Source organism: Ascidiella aspersa, chromosome 2 (genome assembly GCF_963924565.1).
Source record: "Ascidiella aspersa chromosome 2, kaAscAspe10.2, whole genome shotgun sequence".
Classification (NCBI taxonomy): domain Eukaryota; kingdom Metazoa; phylum Chordata; class Ascidiacea; order Phlebobranchia; family Ascidiidae; genus Ascidiella; species Ascidiella aspersa.
In genome coordinates, this window is record NC_139448.1 from 13,953,026 (window position 1) to 13,976,081 (window position 23,056).

Here is a 23,056-nt window from a genome sequence, read left to right on the forward strand (position 1 = left end):
TCGCAATCAAACTTAAGTTGGCTACACCTGTTACGTTAGTTAGACTTCAATATCAAATATCATTTAACGGTATATTTATCACAGCCACTTTATCTACAAGTAGACTAAACTCGTGATGAAAAAAGTTTTATTTTACCAAACGGTTTGTTGAAAAACAACCTAGACGATTAATAGCGGTACTTATTTCAAACCGGGCAGAATAATCGGGCCAAACACATGGCTATAAGCATAAAGGTAGTAACATTACGTTTTCTTCTACCACTTTACATTATTCCCTAATTACCTCTAACTGTGGTTTGTTTGTCTTTCTCAAGTCTTGTCCGTTCTGGAGCGCGTGGGCCAGTTGGTCGCAGTGCAGCTCATCTTGCGGTGGTGGAAGTCACAGCAGGCGTCGCGTTTGCCTGAATTCGAACGGCGACGCGTCGGCTTGCGAAGGGGAAAGCTCAATGACTCGCAGCTGCGAAACTCAGGTGAGAGTCGACATTATTCGACGCTTTTTTTACTTTTCTTTAAAATCATTTTGACGGTTCGTTCGAAAACGCAAGTAAAACGTTTCGAATCTTAAAAATCGAAACGTTGATGCAAAAATACCAAGCGAATGTAATGGCAGCAAAACGACCCTCTTATTTATTCATTCATTGAAACATACCTAAATCCTATAGATCAATAACACCTGTTTTGAGTTCGAATCATGCTAAAAATACCTTAGTTTGATTTAATAAACAGATACACTCTACGCCTGGATTTGTTAATATAAAAATAAACAAAAACTCGTTTGAAGGGAGTTGAAACCTAAGTTACTTGTTTTTACACTGTACAAACAGTTCTTATATTTTTGCAAGTAAGAACATGTTACGATTCTTTGTTAAGTGAAGAAAACTTTTTTGAAAGACGAATATATGTACAAAAGTGTTTGGTCTGCTTTGTTTAACAAAAAAAGAGTAGAGGTTAAATGCAAATTTCCACAACTGCTATTGGCGGGATAAACAGCAAACCATCAGCGCCTTATTTTTCCAGCTCTGTCCAGTCTGGACCCCGTACGGCAACTTCAGTCTGTGCAGTCAATCCTGTGGAGGCGGAGTGCGAACGCGTTCGAGGACTTGTCAAAACGGCGACCAGGGAATGCTGGGCTGCCTCGGTTCCAGTATTGACCAAGTTTACTGCAACGGACGGGTAAGACGCTTATCGCGTTTTTATTCTTTACTGTAAGCTACGAATTTTATTGCAGGTTGGTTTTTAAATTGCGAAATATATTATTTTGTGTTCAACAAAGAAAATCGTGGTTTTGTTTTTGCAGAAATTGAGTCTAGTAGGAAATTGTAAAGATCCGACTTTACTCAAAAAAAAGTAGTCCATGCTATAGATCGCTTTGCATTCAGCATTTTTATACCCATATTGTATAATGTTTGTAAGCTTGAATTAAACCGCATAGCCTTTGAAATATAACATTTGTTTCTATACGCATATTAACTTATCTACAATTTGTGAACTGGAATGACAGACAAATAACTACAAAAGATTTATAAATGCAAAACTAAATTTACAACCAAGTCATCAGCTTATATTTATTTGCATATAGGTAAATCATAAGGGGTGTTTAGTAATTTTTATTGGGGATATAAACATCAATTTAAAACCTGGACAAGATTAACAGCCAAGGACGTAGGCGATACATCACACTCTGGGAGGTCACTATAATAGCTGACTACAAGAGACACCTCTGCTAGCTGATATAAAGACTTGGGACGACCGCCCTTGCCAACCAATATATTCGCACGTAATCGACGCCTAAAAGTTTAACTTGTTTTCACGCAGCCCTGTCCCTACTTCCTGCCATGGAGTCCTTGGCGCGCGTGTTCGGTCACGTGCGGCGGAGGCTCCAGGTCTCGTGCCAGGATCTGCGTCAATGGCATCCAAGGTCAGATCGGTTGTATCGGCAACGTCGGAGAGAACGAGAACTGCCGTACTCAGGTAATTAACGGAGAAGACCGAGCTTATGTGGGAAATCTAGTGTATTTACGTCTTTGAACCTACGGAAATTTCCCACTTGATCGTTTTGCGAAATATTTTTTAAACTCACTAATTGAAAAGATTGTAGAAACCGGTCTTGGTAGCGATTTTGATAGAAATATTAAAGCCAAATGATTATTTTTGTCTACTTTTTCTCTGTTAGTGTTACAAAGATTGCGCACATTGACTTTATGATTTTAAATTTTTTACTGTCAATTTTTGCAAAACATTGTTCAAAAAGACGATATTTCTTAACTTTGTCCTGATCAAGTTGAACTTTAATTTTGGGTCTATAATTTAAAAACAATTTGCCATAGGCTCAATAGTTTTTTTAAGTTTTATTTAGCTCAGGTTAAAATATAATAAAAGCATAATCCATTTCGGCACGGAAATAAATTCCAAGGTTCTACGTACTACAAATTATTTTGACGTACTCGATTCACTAACATACCAACACACAAAACATCCCGATGGCGTATCATATGCAACAGGCAATGGCCGACAGCATTAACGCCGTTTTGTCTTGCAGCCTTGTCCAACATGGGCGTCCTGGGTCCAGTGGGGAGACTGCAGCGCCTCGTGTGGCGGCGGGCTACAGACTCGCAGACGTATTTGCTTCGACGGTGTGTTTGGCCAACTGGGCTGCCACGACGGCGACGTGGTGGAGAACCGAAACTGCAACGAGGGCGTAAGTGGCAACTTGCCTTAATACTATGATATCTGCTGACACGTTAGCAATTTTATTGAGTCGATAAACTAATATGAAATTTCGAAAGATAAACTAATATGAAAGTTTCGATTATAGTTAAGGTTCATTCTATAACGACGGGAACAAAAATATCGACAGACGTACTCTTTTAATTGTTAAACCTTTTTGTATTAAAATTTTGACCCTTTTACTGTTAACCACTTTAAAACACTTGAACAATAATTTACTAATATTTTATTACCATACCGCCAACTTACATGGATAACTTTCCAGCACAAAATCAGCTCAAAATGATTGCAAAAAAACAGTGTTTTAGATGACAACCTATACGCCCGTTCCGGAAGCAGTAAAACACCCAATGCTAAATCGCATTCTAATTGTATCTTCCGTCTTTTATCCAGCCCTGTGAGTTCTGGTCCTTCTGGGAACCTTGGTCCACGTGCAGCGAGGAGTGCGGCAGGGGTGAAAGGTCAAGGTCAAGGTCATGCGTCAACGCCGACATCGGCAGCGGAGCTTGTGTGGGAAGAAGCGTTATCACAGAAACTTGTCAGAACGGGGTAGGTTCACCAAGTTTTAATACGGGAACTTCAAACAGGAAATAAAAGTGGACTTATTTTCGCTTCAGGATAAATCGTTTCTGTTGCAATTGTTCAAACAAAGTATAGCTATATTTTTACTTTAATTAAATTTCAGCACGAGGTATGAACAAACCTTAGACTCGTATTTTGCCAAACTACATGACGTAGTCTTCTCCCGTAACATACTGTTGTTTGCCGTTTCGCGTGTGCACGCATATTAGGCTTGGTCAATGTTCAGTGAAAAGGAGAAGGTTATGCGTGTTTTTTTTTTTCATTTAAACCTTTACTCCGCCGTAGGACTGCTCATTTTGGAGCGACTGGTCGTCCTGGACCGGTTGCCAGGCAACATGCGGAGGATCGCAGAGGATGCGGATCAGAAGATGCTACAACGGACTGGTGGGAAGCTCCGGTTGCCAGGGAAGCGATCTCACCATGGAAGCATGCAACAATCAGGTACATCTCAGGAAACACCGCAGTTTTTCACTCTTGTACTTAAACCCTTCGTATGCCAAAGTACTCCGAATCAAGACAAAAAACGTACAATAAAATAATGTGCAATAATGTACTGGCCGGTTACACTTGAAGTACTATGTTCCTTGATCTTAACCTTTTTTAGAGGACTTAGAAAGATCAAACCAAACTGAAAAATGTAACGTCATAAGCTACAGTGTCATCGAAAAAACTTGTCGTTAAAATTAGCTTGCTCCCAAAACATTACTTGTATTGTTGTATCCTAGTATCCGCTTCTGTGCAGATTCGTGTTAAAATCGGTAGACAAACAGTTATATGGTGAGATTATTTCCCCTAAACTCCGTCCAAGAGGCGAGTGCACTAAACCAATATCTTAAATTCAACGCAATATTTTATTTCAGCCTTGCCCGTTCTGGAGTGCTTACGGCAACTGGACGGTTTGCAGTCAAAGCTGTGGTTTGGGACTCAGGTCCCACTCCAGGGTTTGCAGGAACGGATCGCCAAACGACGATGGATGCAAGGGCGGCGAGAGGGAACAGGAAGTCTGCTTTAACAGAGTATGTAAAGCCTAATAAGTATGCTGTTGCTGCCAGACTTGTTTCAATTGTAAAATTGTTCTTCGGACAACTATGTAATGCTTTGTTTGGTCAACCTTTTAGTCAGTGTTAAGCCCATAATAAATCAGCAAGCGGTCAAGAGGTAGAAAAATGTTTTGCACGCCATCAGTTATTCCCTAACTGAACTAAAAACGTTAAGTTTGTTCAAACCTATTTTTTTGTAAAACCGTTAGTTTTAAAAAGTCGCACATTAGATTTTAAACAATCCATAAATTATCTAATTCAGAACGGATATGTAAAGCACAACTAGATCTATCAGTTAGTTTAAGGTTTAAAACTACCATTTTTTATCGCGAATTGTTAGAGTGTAAAATAACGCTGTTATTTAATTTTGCTTTTAAGGATGCCATATTACATAAAATAATACCATCTAAAGTAGCAACTCAAAGTAAACCAATTTAATGTGAAATATAATTAATACCCCTTTGTTTGACCAGCACTGTCCGACGCTCCTCAATTGGGGCAGCTGGTCGGTATGTTCGGCCACTTGCGGTAGCGGAGTAACGGCCAGGACTCGCCTTTGCGTCAACGGAGATATCGGCGGTCCGGGTTGCAGAGTGCCAGGCCAGCAGTTCGAAAAATGCAACACCAACGTAAGTTTTGATTTGCTCTTCGTACAGCAAGTTGCCGGAGTTTTTCTTGATTTTTTATCGGTGTTTTTGGCTATGAAGTTTTTATTGAAAACTATACGCAGCGTTGATGAGTAACTGTTGTACACTTGCGCAAATTAGAGTTCAGCATAAATAGATAGAAAAAAATGACATTCTCTATCTGAGGAATGTAAAATCAAACAGTTTTAGCCTCGCATACTTCCTTTTTTATTGGCACTAGATACTTTTAAAAACAACAATGGAGTAAAATATTTTTTTTTGCCTAATTTTTCAAAGAAAACTCCATTATTTTAATCCTCAACCTATAGGTCGCGAACTAAAATTGGGTCGCCAATTAATTTAGTTGGTTCGCCGACTGCAGTAATTTTACATGGTCAGATTTATTGAGATTAGTTCTGAGGAAGATTTATCCTAAATTTAAGAAAATTGCGAAATCACTATATGAAGACATGGTTCATAATATTTGAATTCGTATTTATTATTGATACTTTCCTATTTTGGGTTTGTTAACTTTCAGCATAAAATTAGCTCAGTGAAGAGAATTGTGTAGCCAAAGCTTCGCTGTTAAACTTACGCTTAGTAATAGCATCGCCGCCGAAAAAGTTTTGAGAAACACTGTTTTAAACGAAGTCCATTTTTGTGTTTTTTCTTAATTCTGAGTTGTGATCAGGTTTAGCGCAAGCGATCATTTTTTTTTTTTTAGTTTTCAATAAAAAGTACTGATGAGTAACTGTTGTACACTTGCGCAAACTAGATTCCAACTTAAATAGATAGAATGAATCTGTTACTCTCTATTTAGGAAATGCGAAAAAAAAACGTATTTCCCTTTTTACTGTCGCCAGACACTTTTCAAAAATCTCTGGGGTAAAATATATTTTTTGCCTATTGCATTGAAGGAAGCTCAACAATTATTTTTAACGATGTTCAAAACATTTTTTTTGTGTCTGAGTTGTATTAAGAGGTTTAGCGCAATAACGACCATTGCTAACGTCTCACCTTTTCATCAACCCTTAGGACTGCCCGACCTGGCAACCGTGGGGCGCTTGGACCGACTGCTCGGTCAACTGCGGCGGGGGTGAAAGGTCACGAACTCGCGAGTGCGTCGGCGGATCGGCCGGTCAGCTCGGATGCGATGGAGCAAGCCGACAGAACGACCTTTGCGCTGCCGAGGTGAGAGAACGTTACCCTGTGCAGGAGCTGTGATGCGATTTATGACGAAAAGTGAAAATTTCTCTAAAATGTTATAGTTTTAGGCTGTAGTAAAAAAATTCCTTTTTATTGTCACCAGACACTTTTAAAAAAACACAGAAGTAAAAAATATTTTTTGCATATTTTATTCAAGGAAGCTCAGCTATTATGCTAAAATGATAGTTTCTCTAGATCTCTAGAACACAATGGTTAAAGCTTAAAACGTCTCCCGCCTCCTTTAAAAAATCAAACTTAAAAACCGTTTCTTAAAATATTTACGCGACAGTCTTGCCTAGCGCATGGCCTGTAGAAAGCTATATACAGGCCAGCCTAATTTTTGCGCACCAGCAAAATATATACACTCAACACGATTTGTTATCGCTGTTTTATATGTGTGGTTGGTTGCGATATGCCATTATCCTAATGAAGGCGTCTTGTATAGGACGTCGAAACGTCGATTGTTAATAATAAAACTGCTGGATGAGCAATACTCGGTTGTATATACACTCAACTTCAACCTTGTTTTTCAGCCTTGCCCGTTGTGGACTGTATGGGGCCCGTGGAGCGCTTGTACCGTCAGCTGCGGTCGTGGTATCCAGACCCACACGCGAACCTGCACCATCGAGGGACGTTGCGACGGAGACTCTACTGGAATACAGTCGTGCATTCGCGGGGTAAGTTTCGGCAACCAAGGCTTTGCGATATGCACTTTTTAATTCTGGCTATATGACGTTCCAGCCTATATAGTGCTGCCGTTTTTCAAATCTTGCGTTTTCATAAAAAGTGATGTGCTATAAGCCCGTTGTGCTTGAACGCAAAATCATTACGTTTTAGTTGTTCATTAAAAAAGATCTGTTTTAACACGATTTGTTAGATGAGTTGAAATTTTTCTCACAAAATGCAGCTAAATTTCGCAAATATTTTGCAATAGTTCTGTAGGCAAAAGTATTAAAATTTATTTTTTCCTAAAATTTGAATAAGCAATTACTACACTGTGTAATGTGTATACATGAGAAGTAACTCTATTTAAAAAAAGTTGTAAACAATATTATAAACCTTCAAGCAATTACACCACAACTGCCTGAAATACTTTTTCTGTTGTAGTTTAGATGAGACACCTAAAGCATAGGCACCTCCTAACACTTTCAATTAACCGCAAAATTTCTCATTAAATAGAAGTTTTCATTCTTTGCCTTTAAGTTGCGTTTGATGGTCCACCGGTCCGCAAAATTTGTTTTAAAAGTTTACCGGTCGGTAAGCTTAAAAGGTTAAATCCCACTGTTCTAAAACATGGCTTTACGTTCATCATTTCTTCTTCAGCTTTGCGAGTTCCTGTCCGACTGGAGCGAGTGGAGCGGTTGCACACGGCAGTGCGGTGGCGGCGTGAGGACGCACGTAAGGAAGTGCGTCAACGGAGTGCTGGGAAGCAACGGTTGCTCGGGCGAGGCTGACGAACAGGAGAACTGCAACGTGGCGGTAAAACAGCTCGACTGACTGGTGTTGTTTTTATCACCCAAAGTACATGTTGTTTTGTTTTTTTGGACATGATACCCAAAGTACTTGGTTAGAGTCTAATCAAATCAGACTGTAGCGTGTGTGTGTGTTTTTTCGTAACTCGGACATATACCGCCTCCTTCTGTTGGAGTCGCTGCTTATACAGCAGCACAAGCCCGCTCTCGGACATATATATTTCAATATATATGTACTTTTAAGTAAATGTTTTTTTTTTTTTTGCTAAAACTGTATACTTGACAATTGAGTTTTGTCTATTTTTTTTTAATCTTAGATCAAATGTAAACTAAAGTGTTTTAACTGCCAGGAATTAATGTGGCACTTTTCATAAAACATCGTAACAGGTTGGAAGCCACAATAACACAATTATAAACAGTTAAACTTGTCGCTAAAGATGCCCGAGTTATGCAAATCAAATTTTGTTAGTGTTGTTTTGTAAATAATACCTATTATTACTCATTGCCAATATGTCAGTTAATTTATTTGATGCCGACTGACCACTGAATCTATTACTTATTTGGCAAAAATTATCAAGTATCCCTTCCACTTCAGACATGTCCGTTCTGGAGCAACTGGTCCGCTTGGTCTTCCTGTTCCGAGTCTTGCGGCGGAGGAATCCGATCCCACAACCGGACCTGCATCAACGGGGAGTTGGGCGAGATCGGGTGCGTTGGAGCAACCTACGAGGAACAGTTCTGCAACGCGGAGGTGGGTTATTGCTACAAAATTTTTTTTTTTTGGTGATTTTAACCTCGAATTATGACTCGTCTAACCTGCGTACAAATTTTCGTTAAATCGGCATTTTTTTTTTAAATGTTGAACGATTTGAATTTTTGCGTTTTATTTAAATTCTTTAATATTCCTCTGATTATCTTGGCCTATTTTTATATATACAATTTCGTTCCACCTGCCCTCAAATGCAACTTATATCCAAATAAACTTAAATTAAAAGTTTTTTAAGCGCTTTCTCCGAGATAAGGCTAAGGCAGTTGTTAAAGCCCTTCTTTTGTTTTCTCGCCCCCCCCATTTTTGTCCAACCTTAAGCCAATGTTTCATTTCAAATGTATGTTTTACCCCCTTCTCAAATGCAACCCTTATATCGAAATTAACTTCAATTAAAATAATTAAACGCTTTCACCGAAATAAAGACAGTTGTTACAGTATCTCTTGTTTTAGCACCGACCCTAAGTAACCTGGAGCCTAATACAATGTTTCGTCGCGTAGGTTTGCCCAGGTTGGGCGAACTGGGGACAGTGGAGCTTCTGCAGCGATTCATGCGGCGGGGGGCAACGGGCCAGGACACGGCAGTGCTTCGGAGGATCCCTGGGTGACCCGGGGTGCATCGAGAACAACGTCGTGCTCGAGCCCTGCAACACTAACGTACGTATCAGTATTAGCTCTATTTGGTTTTAGCCTACTATATTTTTGTGGCATTTTTACATGCCTATGTATACTTTTTTATGTTTTTTGGCGTTTTTTTATTAGCACTAAAGAGCACAGGAATTACAGAAAAAAATAAAACTGCCAACGAAAAATAAAAAGCATTGACATCACATGTGTAGGCTACCTTGTAAGCGATTGCTTTAAATAAGCGAAAACAGGTCACTTTTTATGTTTAAAACGCTTTTATTAAAAAAAAAAAAAAATTAATGTAAAACTTTTCTGGGCTGTCTATTTCTTTTGTCGTTTCTTATTTGAAAGCCTTGAGTGATTTTCTTTTTTCAAGGCCTGTCCTATTTACCGAGCGTGGGGCGAATGGAGTACTTGCTCGAGGTCTTGCGGACGTGGACTGAGGACAAGGTCACGTGCTTGCTTCGTCGGGGAACTCCCGTCCTTCCTATGCACGGACGACAGCGAGCAGCAAGAGTTCTGTAACTTGCAGGTAATTTGGATTATAGTGATTGAGCATGAAGTATGTAGGCCTAGCGACGGGGGTTTGTTTGATGGATGTCTGTTTACTTTATATTTATAAAAAATTTTTAAATTGAAGTAGAAAGAGCTTTGGAAAATCTGGTATCGACCGTGCTTCTTTTTTGCGGGACTCCATATAGGCTATATACTAAGCGAAATATTCTTCTTTGTGAATAGCTGTATTTTTTTTTGCTTCAACTTTACATTTTCAACTTAAAGTTAATTAACAAACTATATTTTCAACAAATAAATATGTTATGATAATTTTTAAATACCTGCAGTGATACTCAGATAAGCCAAACTTTTTTAAAACAACTGTACAAACTGTACAATTAGAATTTTTATATGACTTTTCTGTCATATCAATAAGAATGAGACAAAGCGGTCACAGTTGATACACGTCATGTAAAACTACCCCGCACCCCGTTGTTTCTGCGCAACGTATCGTTTCATTTTTTATTTTTTTATTTTCGGTGTAAATAAAAGTTGAAGTATAGTTTGAATTTCAGAAAAACCTAAACCGAAGCTTTTTCAAATATAAATGAGGCACTTGCATTTCTTTCAAGTTGTTTATGTTGTCCTTTTTTTAAGGTTGAAAAGTTGTATTGAAATATAATATCGACAAGAGAGAACTAAAGAGCTACTTTTTTATTATCGTTACGTCTACCATCGGCAAATGTCTGACCGGTTGTTAAGACGTCAAATTATAGGATACCAAGTGACGAAAAAGGTGCCGGAGGACCAGTACAACATATGTATCCCTTAACAAAGATCATTTTCTCCAATCTTCCAAATAGCTTTGACAACTCTCTTATATATAAGTTGGTAGCTGCAACAGACTTACTATATTTTCCCGGTTTAACGCACCAATCACACAACCCACTTTAACGTTGGCTTTTTATAGCTGTGCCCGTACTACGACATGTGGAGCCACTGGTCGGTGTGCAGCACCACTTGTGGTCGTGGAGATCAGCAACGTACTCGCCAGTGCATGAACGGAGACGTTAATGACGACGGATGCCTTGGTGAAGTGCTTGAAACCAAGACCTGCTTGGTCGGCGTAAGTCCTGCCCGAAGTTTTGTTAGTTTATGTGCTCGCTTGTTGAGTATGAAATGAACGCGTTTCGGTTAGGAACTGCCATTTTAAAGGGGTAAAATTTCAAATTTTTTAAGGCGTGTTTAAAATTATCTTGTTGTCGGTTTGTCCCAATATATATTTAATTCTTATAAATTGCAATACCTGTATCTGTAATGTCACTGGCTTTAAATGGTTGTATAAGTCTGATTGCCAGTGGTTCAAGTCTTTAATTGACCCCCGCAAGTGTTTGTGTTGCTTTATCATACTAAGTTTTGATACATGTAATTTGCAGTTTCTCGTCGATTCGAAGAAATGTAACAACTTGCTTTGCCCCAAAACTCATTAAATTATCTATAACCATATAGGCTTATTCCAATAACTTGCCCTCGCTGTCAGAATATACTTCCTGGCTAGAAAAAAAATAGGCGATAGAAAACACAACGCTATTTAAACCGCCTCTAAAAAAAGAAGCAGACAGATAAACCATTTTGGTGTACAGAACTGTCCGTTCTGGTCGGAGTGGGACTCGTGGGGTCCATGCGACAAATCTTGCGACAGAGGAATGCGGGTTCGCTACAGACGCTGCATGAACGGCGCCGATTCCAAATCGGGCTGTGAAGGTTCGGCGATGGAACGTAGCGAATGCGGATCGCTGGTAATTTGCTTAGACTTACTAACATAGGCACTATTGTACTTTTCATACAGTTCTATAGTCCTGAGGTATTTTAATGAGGTTATTTTTTTTTAATGAAAAAAACTTTCAAAAATAGATGTACTTGCAACAGATTATAAGCCAAGTTTCATGATAATAAATATATTTCGACTTTGCTAATATATTTCGATTTTTTCGCTGTGTTTATGTTTTATTGTTAAAAAGCTTTATATGAATTTGCTACCATTGGGTCCTGGCAAACAAAATAACATTTCAAGGGATGAGAATGTCTGAAAAAGGCCTTTACACTTATGAACTGACCTTCACTTAATTATGGCTTGAATTTTTTTAATTATGTTCCTTTTTTAAACAATATATTGTTGAACAGCCTTTTACATCCTTTGTTTAGTTGCGAACAGACTTTAATTTATCACTTGTAATTTAACTATACTCCCTTATAATATTAAACCTGTCCCTGACATACTTGATATCAGCCGCGTTAACACTAATTCGAATCGCGCAGGATTGTCCTTTCTGGTCTCCTTTCGGTAATTTCTCCGAGTGCAGTCAGTCTTGCGGAGGAGGAGTTGCGTCAGCCAGGAGAATCTGCATCAACGGCATCCCTGGTGAACTTGGCTGCATTGGAAGCGAAGTGCGAGAGCGATATTGCAACGGACAGGTTTGTCTATGTATATCAACTTTATTGTGAATGGGGTGCTATACTGTAAAATTGCATGAGGTATTTTTTATTTGTTATGGGGAAAGATGTTATGGGAAAGAGTGATTGAAAATCCGTATTTGTAACAAAGCAACTTTACCATAAATATTAACGTAGACCAACCCGGTTTTTTTTTTTTTTTTAATACGTTGAACGTATATGGAGCAAAATGCTTAGGCAGAAGGTGTACAATGTACATTGTACATACAAATGAGATGGTTGCGTTCAATTGTTAATAAACACTTTTAAAGCCAAAATGTGTCTTTCAAATCAAGCACAAGTACCGCGTCAATCCTATGAGGAAATATGTAAGATTGCGTTACAATTTTTAGAATACTTTTGTAAAGCAAATTTTTTTTTTAACGCATTATAATTTTTTCTTTGAATATATTTTTTTCTTTTGAAAGCATATTTGTGAGACAGATTTTTTTTCTTATTTGTAAAGCAAAAGTATTTTTATGTTTTTTGCGTAAAGCCTATAAGAAAATATGTACGATCGACTTTATCAAAACGTTCAATTTATCAGAACGAATTTTCCTAAAAAATATTTCATTTCCAGCTAACTATAGGTCGACGCGCGAGCCAAAATGCGCCTTTCAAAACAAGCTCATACAAACCGCGTGAACCTATGTGTAAGATCGCGTCAAATTAACAAAAAATTGTATGTAAAAATATTTTATTTCCATCTGACTATATAGTTTGGCGCGTTTAGCGTTGTCTTCGTGTAACTTTCAACACGTCAGCAAGTTACCGGCGCAGCGTTGCTCAAAGTCAGCGAACGCCCCAAACTTACCTATATTTATTCTACAGGACTGTCCGTCGTGGTCGCGCTGGGGAGGTTGGGGAAGTTGTTCCCTGGCTTGCGGAGGTGGAAGCAGGTCCCGGGTCCGGGTCTGCTTAAACGGCCGATTCGACAACCGGGGATGCGAGGGTGGAAACAGCCTCGAGTCGGAGGGGTGCAACGATGACGTAAGGGAGTTGTTGTTTTTATTTTTAGAAATATTTTTAGGGTCGGCGATATTATACAACCAACGCGGAAATTAAGTGTGGTTTAGTTTGCAATTGTAGTTGCGGCGATTTTAGTGAACTTAGATAATTTGGAACACAAAGTGCGCGCTTACCTATAGTCTAGCGATTCATCTTAAGTTAAAACTTACTCGATTTTTTAGGCTTACCGTGTGGTCTTACTAATAATGCGTGTATAGTATTTTAAACAAAATGGTTGAAAAGTGTAACATGGCTTTTTCCAATTTTCCTTCTTAACTAATTTTACATTTAATACATTTTTAATTTTTAATTCACATGCTTAAACAATTTTTGCGGTTGTTAGTTGTTTATTTAACTTGACAGTTTACGGCGCCGCTTTGAATCACAACTATTCAATCCCTACGTTGTAGCTCACAGCTTATCAATATCGCACCACAGAATCTTACTAATACTCTTTCTAAACCGCAATTTTCACCTTTCCCGGACAACAACAGGCGTGCGCCACCTGGTCTCCGTGGGGAACGTGGAGCGTTTGCAGTAAAACTTGTGGCGGCGGCAACCGGGTTCAGTCGAGAGTGTGCGTTGGCGCGGTGGGATCGTGTGGAGGCGACTACGAACTCAACGGTGCCTGCAACCTACAGGTAGGAGCAACCTTTGGAATGTTATTTGAAATATCGACTACTGCTGTATCCGGCGTTCTTAATTTTTTTTGCTTGCTTAAATGAAACGATAAAACCATACCAAAAAGTTAGCTACTTCAAGCAAGAAATTAATGTTACCAAGTCAAGAAAATCAAAACTCCAATATTATAGCTAGGTATTTAAACCCTACTTTTACGATTTTCGTTTGTCTTGATGACCGACGTTCTTGCAAAATTAACTTGCTCAAATGAAACGATAAAACCATACCACAAAGTTAGCTACTTCAAGCAAAAAAGTAATGGTACCAGCTAAAAAGCAAATTAAAACTCTATTATTATAGTTAGGTATGTAAACCCTACTTTTACGATTTTTTATGACTTTTGTTTGTCTTGATAACCAGCAAAAGTTTTATAAGTCGGATAATTTATTTAACGGACGAAACTCACCGTTACAAACCGTTCTGTAAAAAAATTCACTGTTCAAACCCTGTGTCCGCGCGTACTTTTCGTTTAACAACACAAAAAAACTTCACTTATAACAGGAATGTCCGAGCTGGGACGACTGGACGGCGTGGTCCGACTGCAGCGCCACATGCGGCGTGGGCAAGCAGACCAGGGACCGACAGTGTAGAAGGGGATCTCCGGGCGACCAGGGATGCATTGGAAAAGTCACCGACGACCAGGACTGTCTGAACAGGGCACGTTTTTTAATTCGCTGATTCGTTTGTAAATTGATTTAGTCGGTTACTGTTCTGACGATGTCAGTGTAGGCAAAATGTATATTCCTCAAAAAATGCCTGATTCTCTATTTTCACTCGGGTTTTTAAACTTTGAGTTATTTTTTTTTTATATACGCGTTTGCTAATCAGCGATCGACAAACAGAACCTGCTGCCAATGGTTTTAGATTCCATAAAAATACACCCTGTGATACATTTTGAAGAAATAATTTTATTTTTGTCGGCAAATGTTGAAACACTCTTTATGTGTCGATTTTTTTCGGACGCTATTTCATAGGCCTTTTGGTCGAATCGATTTTTTCAGTATCTTCCTTGACATTTCGCCTAAAACATTGTATTTGCATAAAGTTTGATTTTTCAAAGGGAAAATAACTAAAAATGTAAAATATTATTATACTTTACTTTATTTGCTTATGCTGTCCATATCATCGCAATCTTTCGATAACAATTGGCTTCTTCAAAACATTTATCGTATCACCTGTAACTTTGTGATTCTGTGTGTCGCAACAGGTGTGCTCCTACTGGGGCGTTTGGGCGCCGTGGAGCCGCTGTTCGAGCAGCTGCGGATCAGGAATCAGGAGCCATCGACGCGAGTGCATCAACGGCGACGCCGGAGACGACGGTTGTCTTGGCAACACCATCGAGAGTGAGAGTTGCGAGTCCACTGTAAGTCTTTACACTGATTTAATTGTTGCTGGTATATGTCCAGTAAGGTTGTTCACTTTTTTGTCGAATTTCAGTGGAGAACCCCTGAAATTGTTAGGTTGCGTCTAAAAAAACCACAAACCTAATCTAAGCACGATTGGTTCAGTATTGACCGTGCTACGTCAATTTGAAAATTCAGATTTAGGTTAAAAAATTTCAAATTTTTTTTTTTTTTTTTGAAACATTGTCTTAAAGGCTATACATCAAGTTTTTTTTTATGTTCAGTTGTTTCAGTTGTTTGAGTATAAAGGGCTGACATTTTTTTGCGAAAATGAGTTTTTATGACTATTAAAGGTTCGGTATATAATTGGCACAAAAAATTTTTTTCTCCATTATATTTCCGGCATACATATCACTGTTTGATGGACAGATCAGAATGCGAGAATTCGTTTAGGATTTTTAACTACACAACGTTGTAACCCTGAGTATTGTAGCCTATAAAGGATATGCTAAAAGTAAATGTAAAGCATTCATATAGTTAACTCATTAACTCTAAATATTCGTTTCACCTTTTTCACAAGTATATTCGCTTCTATGCGGTTCACCAAGGTAAACAAATATATTATGAATTAAAAAAATAAATTTTTTTTTAATTCTTAGTCGTGCAATGACAAAATTTAAAACAAACCTAACCGACTTGTCGAACGCTTCTACACCAGACAAGCTCTTCATGTTGCACTGCTTTGAATTGAAGATGTTCCAGCTTTCGTAATTGAAGCTTGAATGATATGCCGTAACGAATACCAATATGCTTGGGTACACTATGCCCGGATCTGTAATGTAGCTCTTTGTGCTAAAAAATAAGCTCTTTTTTATAAACAGCCCTGCAGGATCGAGTTCACCTGGTCAGATTGGAGCACTTGCACCAAATCATGTGGCCTCGGCAAGCGGTTCCGATCGCGCATTTGCACGGGAGACCTCGCTCAGCAATGCGACGATCTACCTGGACAAGAAGAAATATGTAACGAACAGGTACGGAAGGTGTTCGGCTGAAAATTGGCACTTTTTTTAGCTAAAACCGCAAATTTCTTAAGGAACTTTAAATACTGAACACCTATTAAAAAGGTCGTAATTGAACGACAAATCTGTCAAGAATTCTTTCTCAGTGGAACGATACTAAAAATGTTACAATCAACGATCAAAGTTCGTTCGCAGAAAACCTCACCATCCAAACGTGTACAAAATTAAAGAAATGTATATAAACTCTTACTACCAGGCATAGTATATTAATCAAAAAACGGAGCTTTTCTGGTACAGGTGTAAATGGAGTTCTTTACTAACGTTTCGGCAACCTATGCAAGTCGCCTTTGATACCATGCGTAAAACGTTGGTAATGAATTACAATCAAGAAAGTGTGCACAGGAGTTTTATCTTATCTTACCCTTTTCGCTCAGGCTTGTCCCTACCTCACCGACTGGCAGCCATGGCTCCCTTGCAGCCAGACTTGCGGAGGAGGAGAGACGGCAAGGAGGAGATTCTGCGTCAACGGAGACCCGGGAGTGGACGGTTGCCAGGGCGACATGATCGAGCGACAAGATTGCGGACAAGGGGTGAGACTTTCTTAGCGATGCAGTTAAACAGATTTCGGCCGAGAAATTGCTCATGTATCAATTGTAAATTGTTCTTCCGGCAAAATTTTTTTAAAGCTGATGATTTGCAAGTGATAAAAAAATTAAAAATACACTTTGCAATATAAATTGTCAAGATCAAAAATTTCCATTAATAGTGCTATAGCACTAACCAATTTTTTTATGTTGTGGCCAAAATAAGAAACAAAGGCAAAAAATTGCACCCCAATAACTTTATTAATATTCATAAATGAAGCAATTCTCGTTTAGATCTTGAACGGATTTAAGCAGTTGAACAGATTTCGGCTGAGAAATTGTTCATATATCAATTGTAAATTGTTCTTCCGGCAAATTTTTTTTAAAGCATATTAGGCAAGACACTTTTCTTGCACTTCATATTTCTGTGTAGTAGCGGGCTTTGCGAAGTTGCAGCCTTTATTTTCGACCAATCTCAATAAATGTAACCGTGGACCACTGTTGTCGGCGACGGCGCGACCTGTGGGTTGAGAAAAATTAAATCAGAATATAAACACAAAACAACGTTAAAATCGAACAGTGATTAATGGTTTTAGTCATATAGTTTCCCAATGCAAATTTCGATTCTCTGAGAACAAGGAAAACAAATTACAACAGAAAAGCTTTCAGGCAGCTAACGACCATTTACTTTTGTGTATCGCCATACTTCCTCTTTTGAAAGCCGAGTATTGCTCAGAAGTTCGCACAGAAGATAACATCGCGAAGAAGCGTAACATAGTCTCACTTTCGGTATATTAACAGTGATAAGTTATGTACTTTTAATATACAAGGACACAATTTTACAAATGTTTTTAGTTTTGTGCTCCCGAAAAGTAATTGCTCGTCGGAAAAATACACGATATTCGTGGTTTCATACTTAACCACTCCCTAACGTTTTCAGGTTTGCCCATCGTGGGCCGATTGGGCACCGTGGAGCGTCTGTAGCGCCACATGCGGCACAGGACTGGTCAGCCGACAGCGTCGATGCAACAACGGTGAAGTGGGCGAGGACGGGTGCGACGGCGAAGCTAATCAACGCTTAGCGTGCGGCGACGGAGATGTAAGATTCAATTGCGCGTGCAAAATATACCAAAAAAAAATAATGCAAAATATTAAATATATAATATATATGTTCAAAAGGAGTGGGTGAAAGCTACCACCCCGATCCTTATATAATATTGGTAGTGTCGGTACTCTTTCTCTTTTATAGGGTATGTGCTAAACATCAAATCGATGTCTGTTTTGTTAATAGGAACCACATATGCCATGCAATCTAAGGTTTCGACCACACAAGTCAATTTCGAGTTATCTTTCTGATAAATATCACTAGTTCGTCCTTTACTTTCACCATTTTTTCTGATTTGGCCATACTTATTTAAAGGAAAAATAGTAAACAAAATACATAAGAAATCGCTTCTAGAAAGTAAAATATGAACAAATAGTTGCTCTTATTTTGTGCTTCATATTTAAACACGTTTAAACGCACGATTCACTTTAAAGATTTTTAAACGTTTATTTTTATACTATTTAATTTCCAAATTAGGCTAGAATTCGCATTTCAAACGAATACACTTAACTAACATATAAGAAGGTCTCAGTCGAACGCCACCTAATTCCCTTTGTTGCTGTACAACAGGATTGCCCGACCTGGACACAATGGACCCCTTGGAGCGATTGTGACGTCAATTGTGGCGGAGGATCGCGAAGCAGAACGCGCAGTTGTCGCAACGGACTGATCGGAGAAAGCGGATGCGACGGAAGCGGCTTGTCCTTGCAGTCGTGCAACGATCAGGTAGAAACTGCCGCTTTGTATGGCTGTTTTGTAATTTTTCCATTTTTAATCATTGATTTGTTAGACTTTGCATATGGTCGTATTTCTCTAACTCTAAATAGGGTAATCATATTGTTTGACCGGATGAAGCACAGTTGTGGGAAAGCTTGTCTAGAATTCAGTTCAATTTGTTTTTATATAGTGCCACCTGATTAACCTATTGATTTGTCAGTGTCGAATCTTGGACTTGACTTGTCTTAAATTGATTCGTCTACATTCAACAACTTTTATACCTTGGGCCTGCAAATGGCTTCAAAAAACACTTACGCGTTGTTTAGTGCAACGGTCACTAAAGGATCTTTAAAAAACTCCGTTTTGAACAACAAAAATGTAGAGCAGGGGTACTATAGCCGTTGTTTTTCATTTTATTGTTATTATATATTTTTTTCTTTTTAATGGTTATATTTGAACAACTACACTTTTCCTCCTACAGCAAAATTTCATTATTATGTATGATGCGTTCTTAGAGGTAATATTATCAAATTCATTAACCGCTCAGCAAGCACAAGGCTATTTTTCATATCGCCCTAGAGCAGTATAGCTCTTAACTTTACCTAACAAAACATCGTTGCAGGCTTGTCCATCTTGGTCTCCCTGGAGCGCCTACTCTGGTTGCTCTTTGTCTTGTGGCTCGGGAACTAACTACAGAACCAGGTCTTGCCAACACGGAGTTGTCGGACAGCCAGGCTGTGATGACGGCGAAGCTAGGATGAGCGCTACATGCAACGCACAGGTACTTGAAGTAGCTTTAATTGCAAATTTTAATTGCAACTGTTATAATCTCCTAATCGTAAACTAAAAACATAATTTATATGTGAGTATTTTAACATCATTCCAAAGTTTTATTTGCGCAATTTTTAAAGGATACAGTACAGCGACGACTGTTGTATGGGAGTTAAATAAAGCAAACTTTTAAAAGCCCCATTCGACACGAACCTAACCCAATTATAAGTTAGATTGAAGCATCGCCAAATTTTAATGAATTTAAATTGATATACATTATACAATGTTTGCTTCCAAACTGTTAAATATTAAATTTTGTTAAACTTTACTGTCACGCTGCAGGGTTTCGACTTTAAAATGCCAGTGCGTTAAATTAGATTTAGCAATAGGAAAGGCTTATCGCCGTGTGGCTGTTTTAAATCGGTGGAACCTTATTTTCCCAAAATTCTTCAGGATGCACCAGTGGTTCGAAGCATTTTTAAATCTTACTGTTTTCTATTATAGATCTTAAAATTATTGCATTATCTTTACGTAACATTTATGCAACAATGTAACAAATACGTAACAATACGATTTGTTTTGTCGCATTAACTATTTCAGTACGTACACAAGTAGAAAAGATTGAGGTTTATGTAACCTTTGACCTTATTTCCAATAAGTTGCGTTGAACAATTTGGTCATATCTCATTGTTGGTCGCACAAAAAAACTTGCATTTAAAGTTAGTCGCGAACTGAGAAAGGTTGAAAAGCAGTGGAATAAAGCAAGCATAAACCTCACATTTCTCTTCAGCTCTGCCCGTCCTGGTCTGACTGGAACTCGTGGGGCGGATGCAGCCGATCTTGCGGACGTGGAACCCACGATCGTACAAGAACCTGCGTAAACCCGGGAGATATTGGGTGTCCTGGCGAAAGCTCACAGCGGCAGATTTGCCAAGATAAGGTGAGTTCGGTTTAACCGCGAACAGCGCAGCGCAGTGTTGGGAATTCACATACGTTAAACCGGGAAAATGTGATTGTCACGTTTGATTCAGTTTTTCAGAAGCCATATTTTCGCCACAGCGTGTGCTTAAGAGTAACGGAGCCTAATACAAAGTTACTATTTGGACTTAATTTCTTAGAAACGCTTCCCTAAATGACTTGCACTGGTCACATTAGAGCGTTGTACATGGGTGGCTTGTAAACGAATGAAAAGAGGGTAGGCCTAATGTGTAATTTCTGCCTTTAAATCGCTGCCAACGTGTCACAACTTGCGTCCACGAATTTTGACAGCTTTGTTCACGTTATTCTTAGTATTTTAATCTAGGACTTGAATCGAACAAAATAAAGTCAAATAAAGACATCGTCGCTTTATTTCTGTGGCAATCACAAGTGTACCTTGTACCCTATACCCTATATCTTTTCACCTGAACTGTTGAAAAACCCTGCTTGCTCTAGCATAGGGGTTGTTAACATTTTTTGTATGTTTTCCCTTTTAACAGAGACGAATATCAAATATACCCCCAGAGTAGTGCTCATTTATTAAAAAACAAAAGTAGCAAATATTCAGTGCGACGGTTGCCCTTGCTTTTTTGGCAACGAGTTGTTCAATGTCTGGAAAATGATAAATAATCCACAACGAATATCAAATTCAACATGTCAAGTCGTTTTCGTGTTTTTGAGTTGAACGAAACGAAACTAGCATTTTCAGAGCTTGAACACCTATCCTTGGATTTACCCCTTACAAGGAGGAAATTTACGCGAGGTTAAGAAAGGCTGTCTAGCCGATGAGTTGTCGCCGTCGTTCGTTCTATATATATCTCTACCCCTCTCTTGTCGCGCTGGCTTTTCAGTACGTTTGTATCTACTATAACTATTCTAACGTTGCTTGTTATACGCACCAGGCTTGCGCCTACTGGTCGACCTGGGAGGAGTACACGACTTGCAGTGTGACGTGCGGCGGCGGCTTCAAGCGTCGGGAGCGCATTTGTGTGAACGGGCAAGTGGGAGACGAGGGATGCGAGGACGACGAAGGTGTCGGCGAATCTGAAACTGCCCAGTGCGCAAGCATGGTAAGATCACGCATGTTTCTTGATGCCCAGTCGGTTTAGCTTCTGCTAAACTCCTGTATAACTGTAGCAATGTAACAATACGTTTCTTAATTGCTAAACGATTTTCGGTTTTCTTTTATTTTAAATACAGTTGCATTTTCTTTAGCCTATAATGTTGGTTAATGCTACACACATAAAAGTAAGTCTCATATATAGTAGGAGTGAGGTAGCAAATGCCTCTTCTGAAGTCGACTGATATTAGGATAAAGTCAACCGGCCTTTGTTCATTTTATTCAGTCTACTGTAAAGTTTGTCCGAGATGCAATAAAACTCACCTTCTATAAGGTCTGTTTTCCAATATTGACATTAAAAAAGGCGACAAAAATCGATAATTAATAGCGAACACCTTGCACAACGTCGGTCGATCGCCACATTTTACGTGGTCGATCGTATCAAATATGGGTTACGTCATTACAGTAGCTGTCGCACACAAGCGGAACATTAAAATGACCAACTGTTGTCTGGACAAGCCTAATAAAGCGTTCTTTGACGTAACAAATTAACCTTCATCGCTGAAATGCAATTAAGGCTCAAAATGTTTAATAAGTGTTCTTGTTTATCACCGAACCATCCGATCGAGAAAAATATTTCAGTCGATCGCAATCAAACATAAGTTGGCTATACAACTGGTATACGCAAACAACCGGTATATCTGCTGGCTTCTCGTTTGTTGCACCGAAACAGAATGACCCAACCAAGCAAGCCGTAGCGAACCAGCGTCCAAATTTCCATTTTTTTCTTTTCGTCAGGAATGTCCAATCTGGGGTCAGTGGACCGTGTGGGCCGAGTGTACGCGCTCATGTGGAACGGGAAGCACCAAGCGCTCGCGAACTTGTCAGAACGGTTATCCACAACAGGACGGATGCATGGGATACGACCTCGACACTAGGGAATGTGGAACCGAAGTAAGAAAATAAAAATAAAGATATCTTGTTTGTGGTTTTGATCGGGTTCGTTCAGTACCATTTTCGTTGCGCCTTTGCCGTTGATCGTTGCGATTCTTTCCGTTGCATCCAGCAAAAATATCCCAAGTTTCGAGAACACAATTTAAACCACGTAATGGTTGGCAATGCTCGTAGAAAGGAAATGTACTCTTGAAAAGTAATCTTTATGTTCCAGATTTTACAATACATCACTGCGGTACTTGGGGCAATGAAGCGTCTTTACAAACGCTACAGCTTTATTTTATGCAATCACCAGTTTTAAAATCCAAGGCAGAACAAAGTACAAACGTTTCGAATAACTCTTTATTCATTTTCAACATAGTCATTAACTCAATTATTATGTCTTTTGTATTATTTGAAGCGTCTTTGTACCTTCAAAATCAGGAAATTTGTTGTGTGTACCCAACCGAGTCTGCCTGCGGTTTCCTGCTTAACTGTTTGTTCATTTACCCTTTTCGTTTTGCCCAGCAATGCCCGACATGGTCGCCTTGGGGCAGTTGGACGCCCTGTAGCGCCAGTTGCGCCGGTGGAAGCCAGACGAGGTCACGCGAGTGCAGCCAGGGAGAGGGAGAGTGTGACGGCATTTCTACGATGACCACCGGATGCAACTACAACGTAAGAAACTAACGATTTCTGTAGCTTGAGCACTGTGCGTAATGCTAAATCGTCTTGGTTCGTATATATATTTCGAAAAATTGTTTAGTTTGGTTCGGGTTGCGGACCTGTAATCTATAATTTTGCAATCGCCTTAAAATTCAATTTT

The 23,056-nt window shown here is 39.0% G+C and overlaps 1 protein-coding gene across 1 annotated transcript in view; it reads left to right on the forward strand.

Annotated features, from left to right (window-relative positions):
• Positions 1-23,056, forward strand: part of LOC146163838 (uncharacterized) — a 120,984-nt gene that overhangs the window by 85,027 nt on the left and 12,901 nt on the right. Inside the window, exons 120-149 of the mRNA XM_083380604.1 lie at positions 315-470; positions 1,018-1,173; positions 1,816-1,971; positions 2,540-2,698; positions 3,121-3,276; positions 3,595-3,750; positions 4,170-4,325; positions 4,823-4,978; positions 6,011-6,166; positions 6,715-6,858; positions 7,505-7,660; positions 8,249-8,404; positions 8,921-9,076; positions 9,423-9,578; positions 10,512-10,667; positions 11,185-11,340; positions 11,861-12,016; positions 12,866-13,024; positions 13,537-13,683; positions 14,225-14,380; positions 14,931-15,086; positions 15,948-16,097; positions 16,520-16,675; positions 17,610-17,768; positions 18,345-18,500; positions 19,114-19,272; positions 20,053-20,202; positions 21,143-21,310; positions 22,099-22,254; positions 22,762-22,908. Coding sequence (XP_083236730.1) covers positions 315-470; positions 1,018-1,173; positions 1,816-1,971; positions 2,540-2,698; positions 3,121-3,276; positions 3,595-3,750; positions 4,170-4,325; positions 4,823-4,978; positions 6,011-6,166; positions 6,715-6,858; positions 7,505-7,660; positions 8,249-8,404; positions 8,921-9,076; positions 9,423-9,578; positions 10,512-10,667; positions 11,185-11,340; positions 11,861-12,016; positions 12,866-13,024; positions 13,537-13,683; positions 14,225-14,380; positions 14,931-15,086; positions 15,948-16,097; positions 16,520-16,675; positions 17,610-17,768; positions 18,345-18,500; positions 19,114-19,272; positions 20,053-20,202; positions 21,143-21,310; positions 22,099-22,254; positions 22,762-22,908 — 4,662 coding nt within the window. The remainder of the gene's footprint in view (positions 1-314; positions 471-1,017; positions 1,174-1,815; positions 1,972-2,539; positions 2,699-3,120; positions 3,277-3,594; positions 3,751-4,169; positions 4,326-4,822; positions 4,979-6,010; positions 6,167-6,714; positions 6,859-7,504; positions 7,661-8,248; positions 8,405-8,920; positions 9,077-9,422; positions 9,579-10,511; positions 10,668-11,184; positions 11,341-11,860; positions 12,017-12,865; positions 13,025-13,536; positions 13,684-14,224; positions 14,381-14,930; positions 15,087-15,947; positions 16,098-16,519; positions 16,676-17,609; positions 17,769-18,344; positions 18,501-19,113; positions 19,273-20,052; positions 20,203-21,142; positions 21,311-22,098; positions 22,255-22,761; positions 22,909-23,056) is intronic.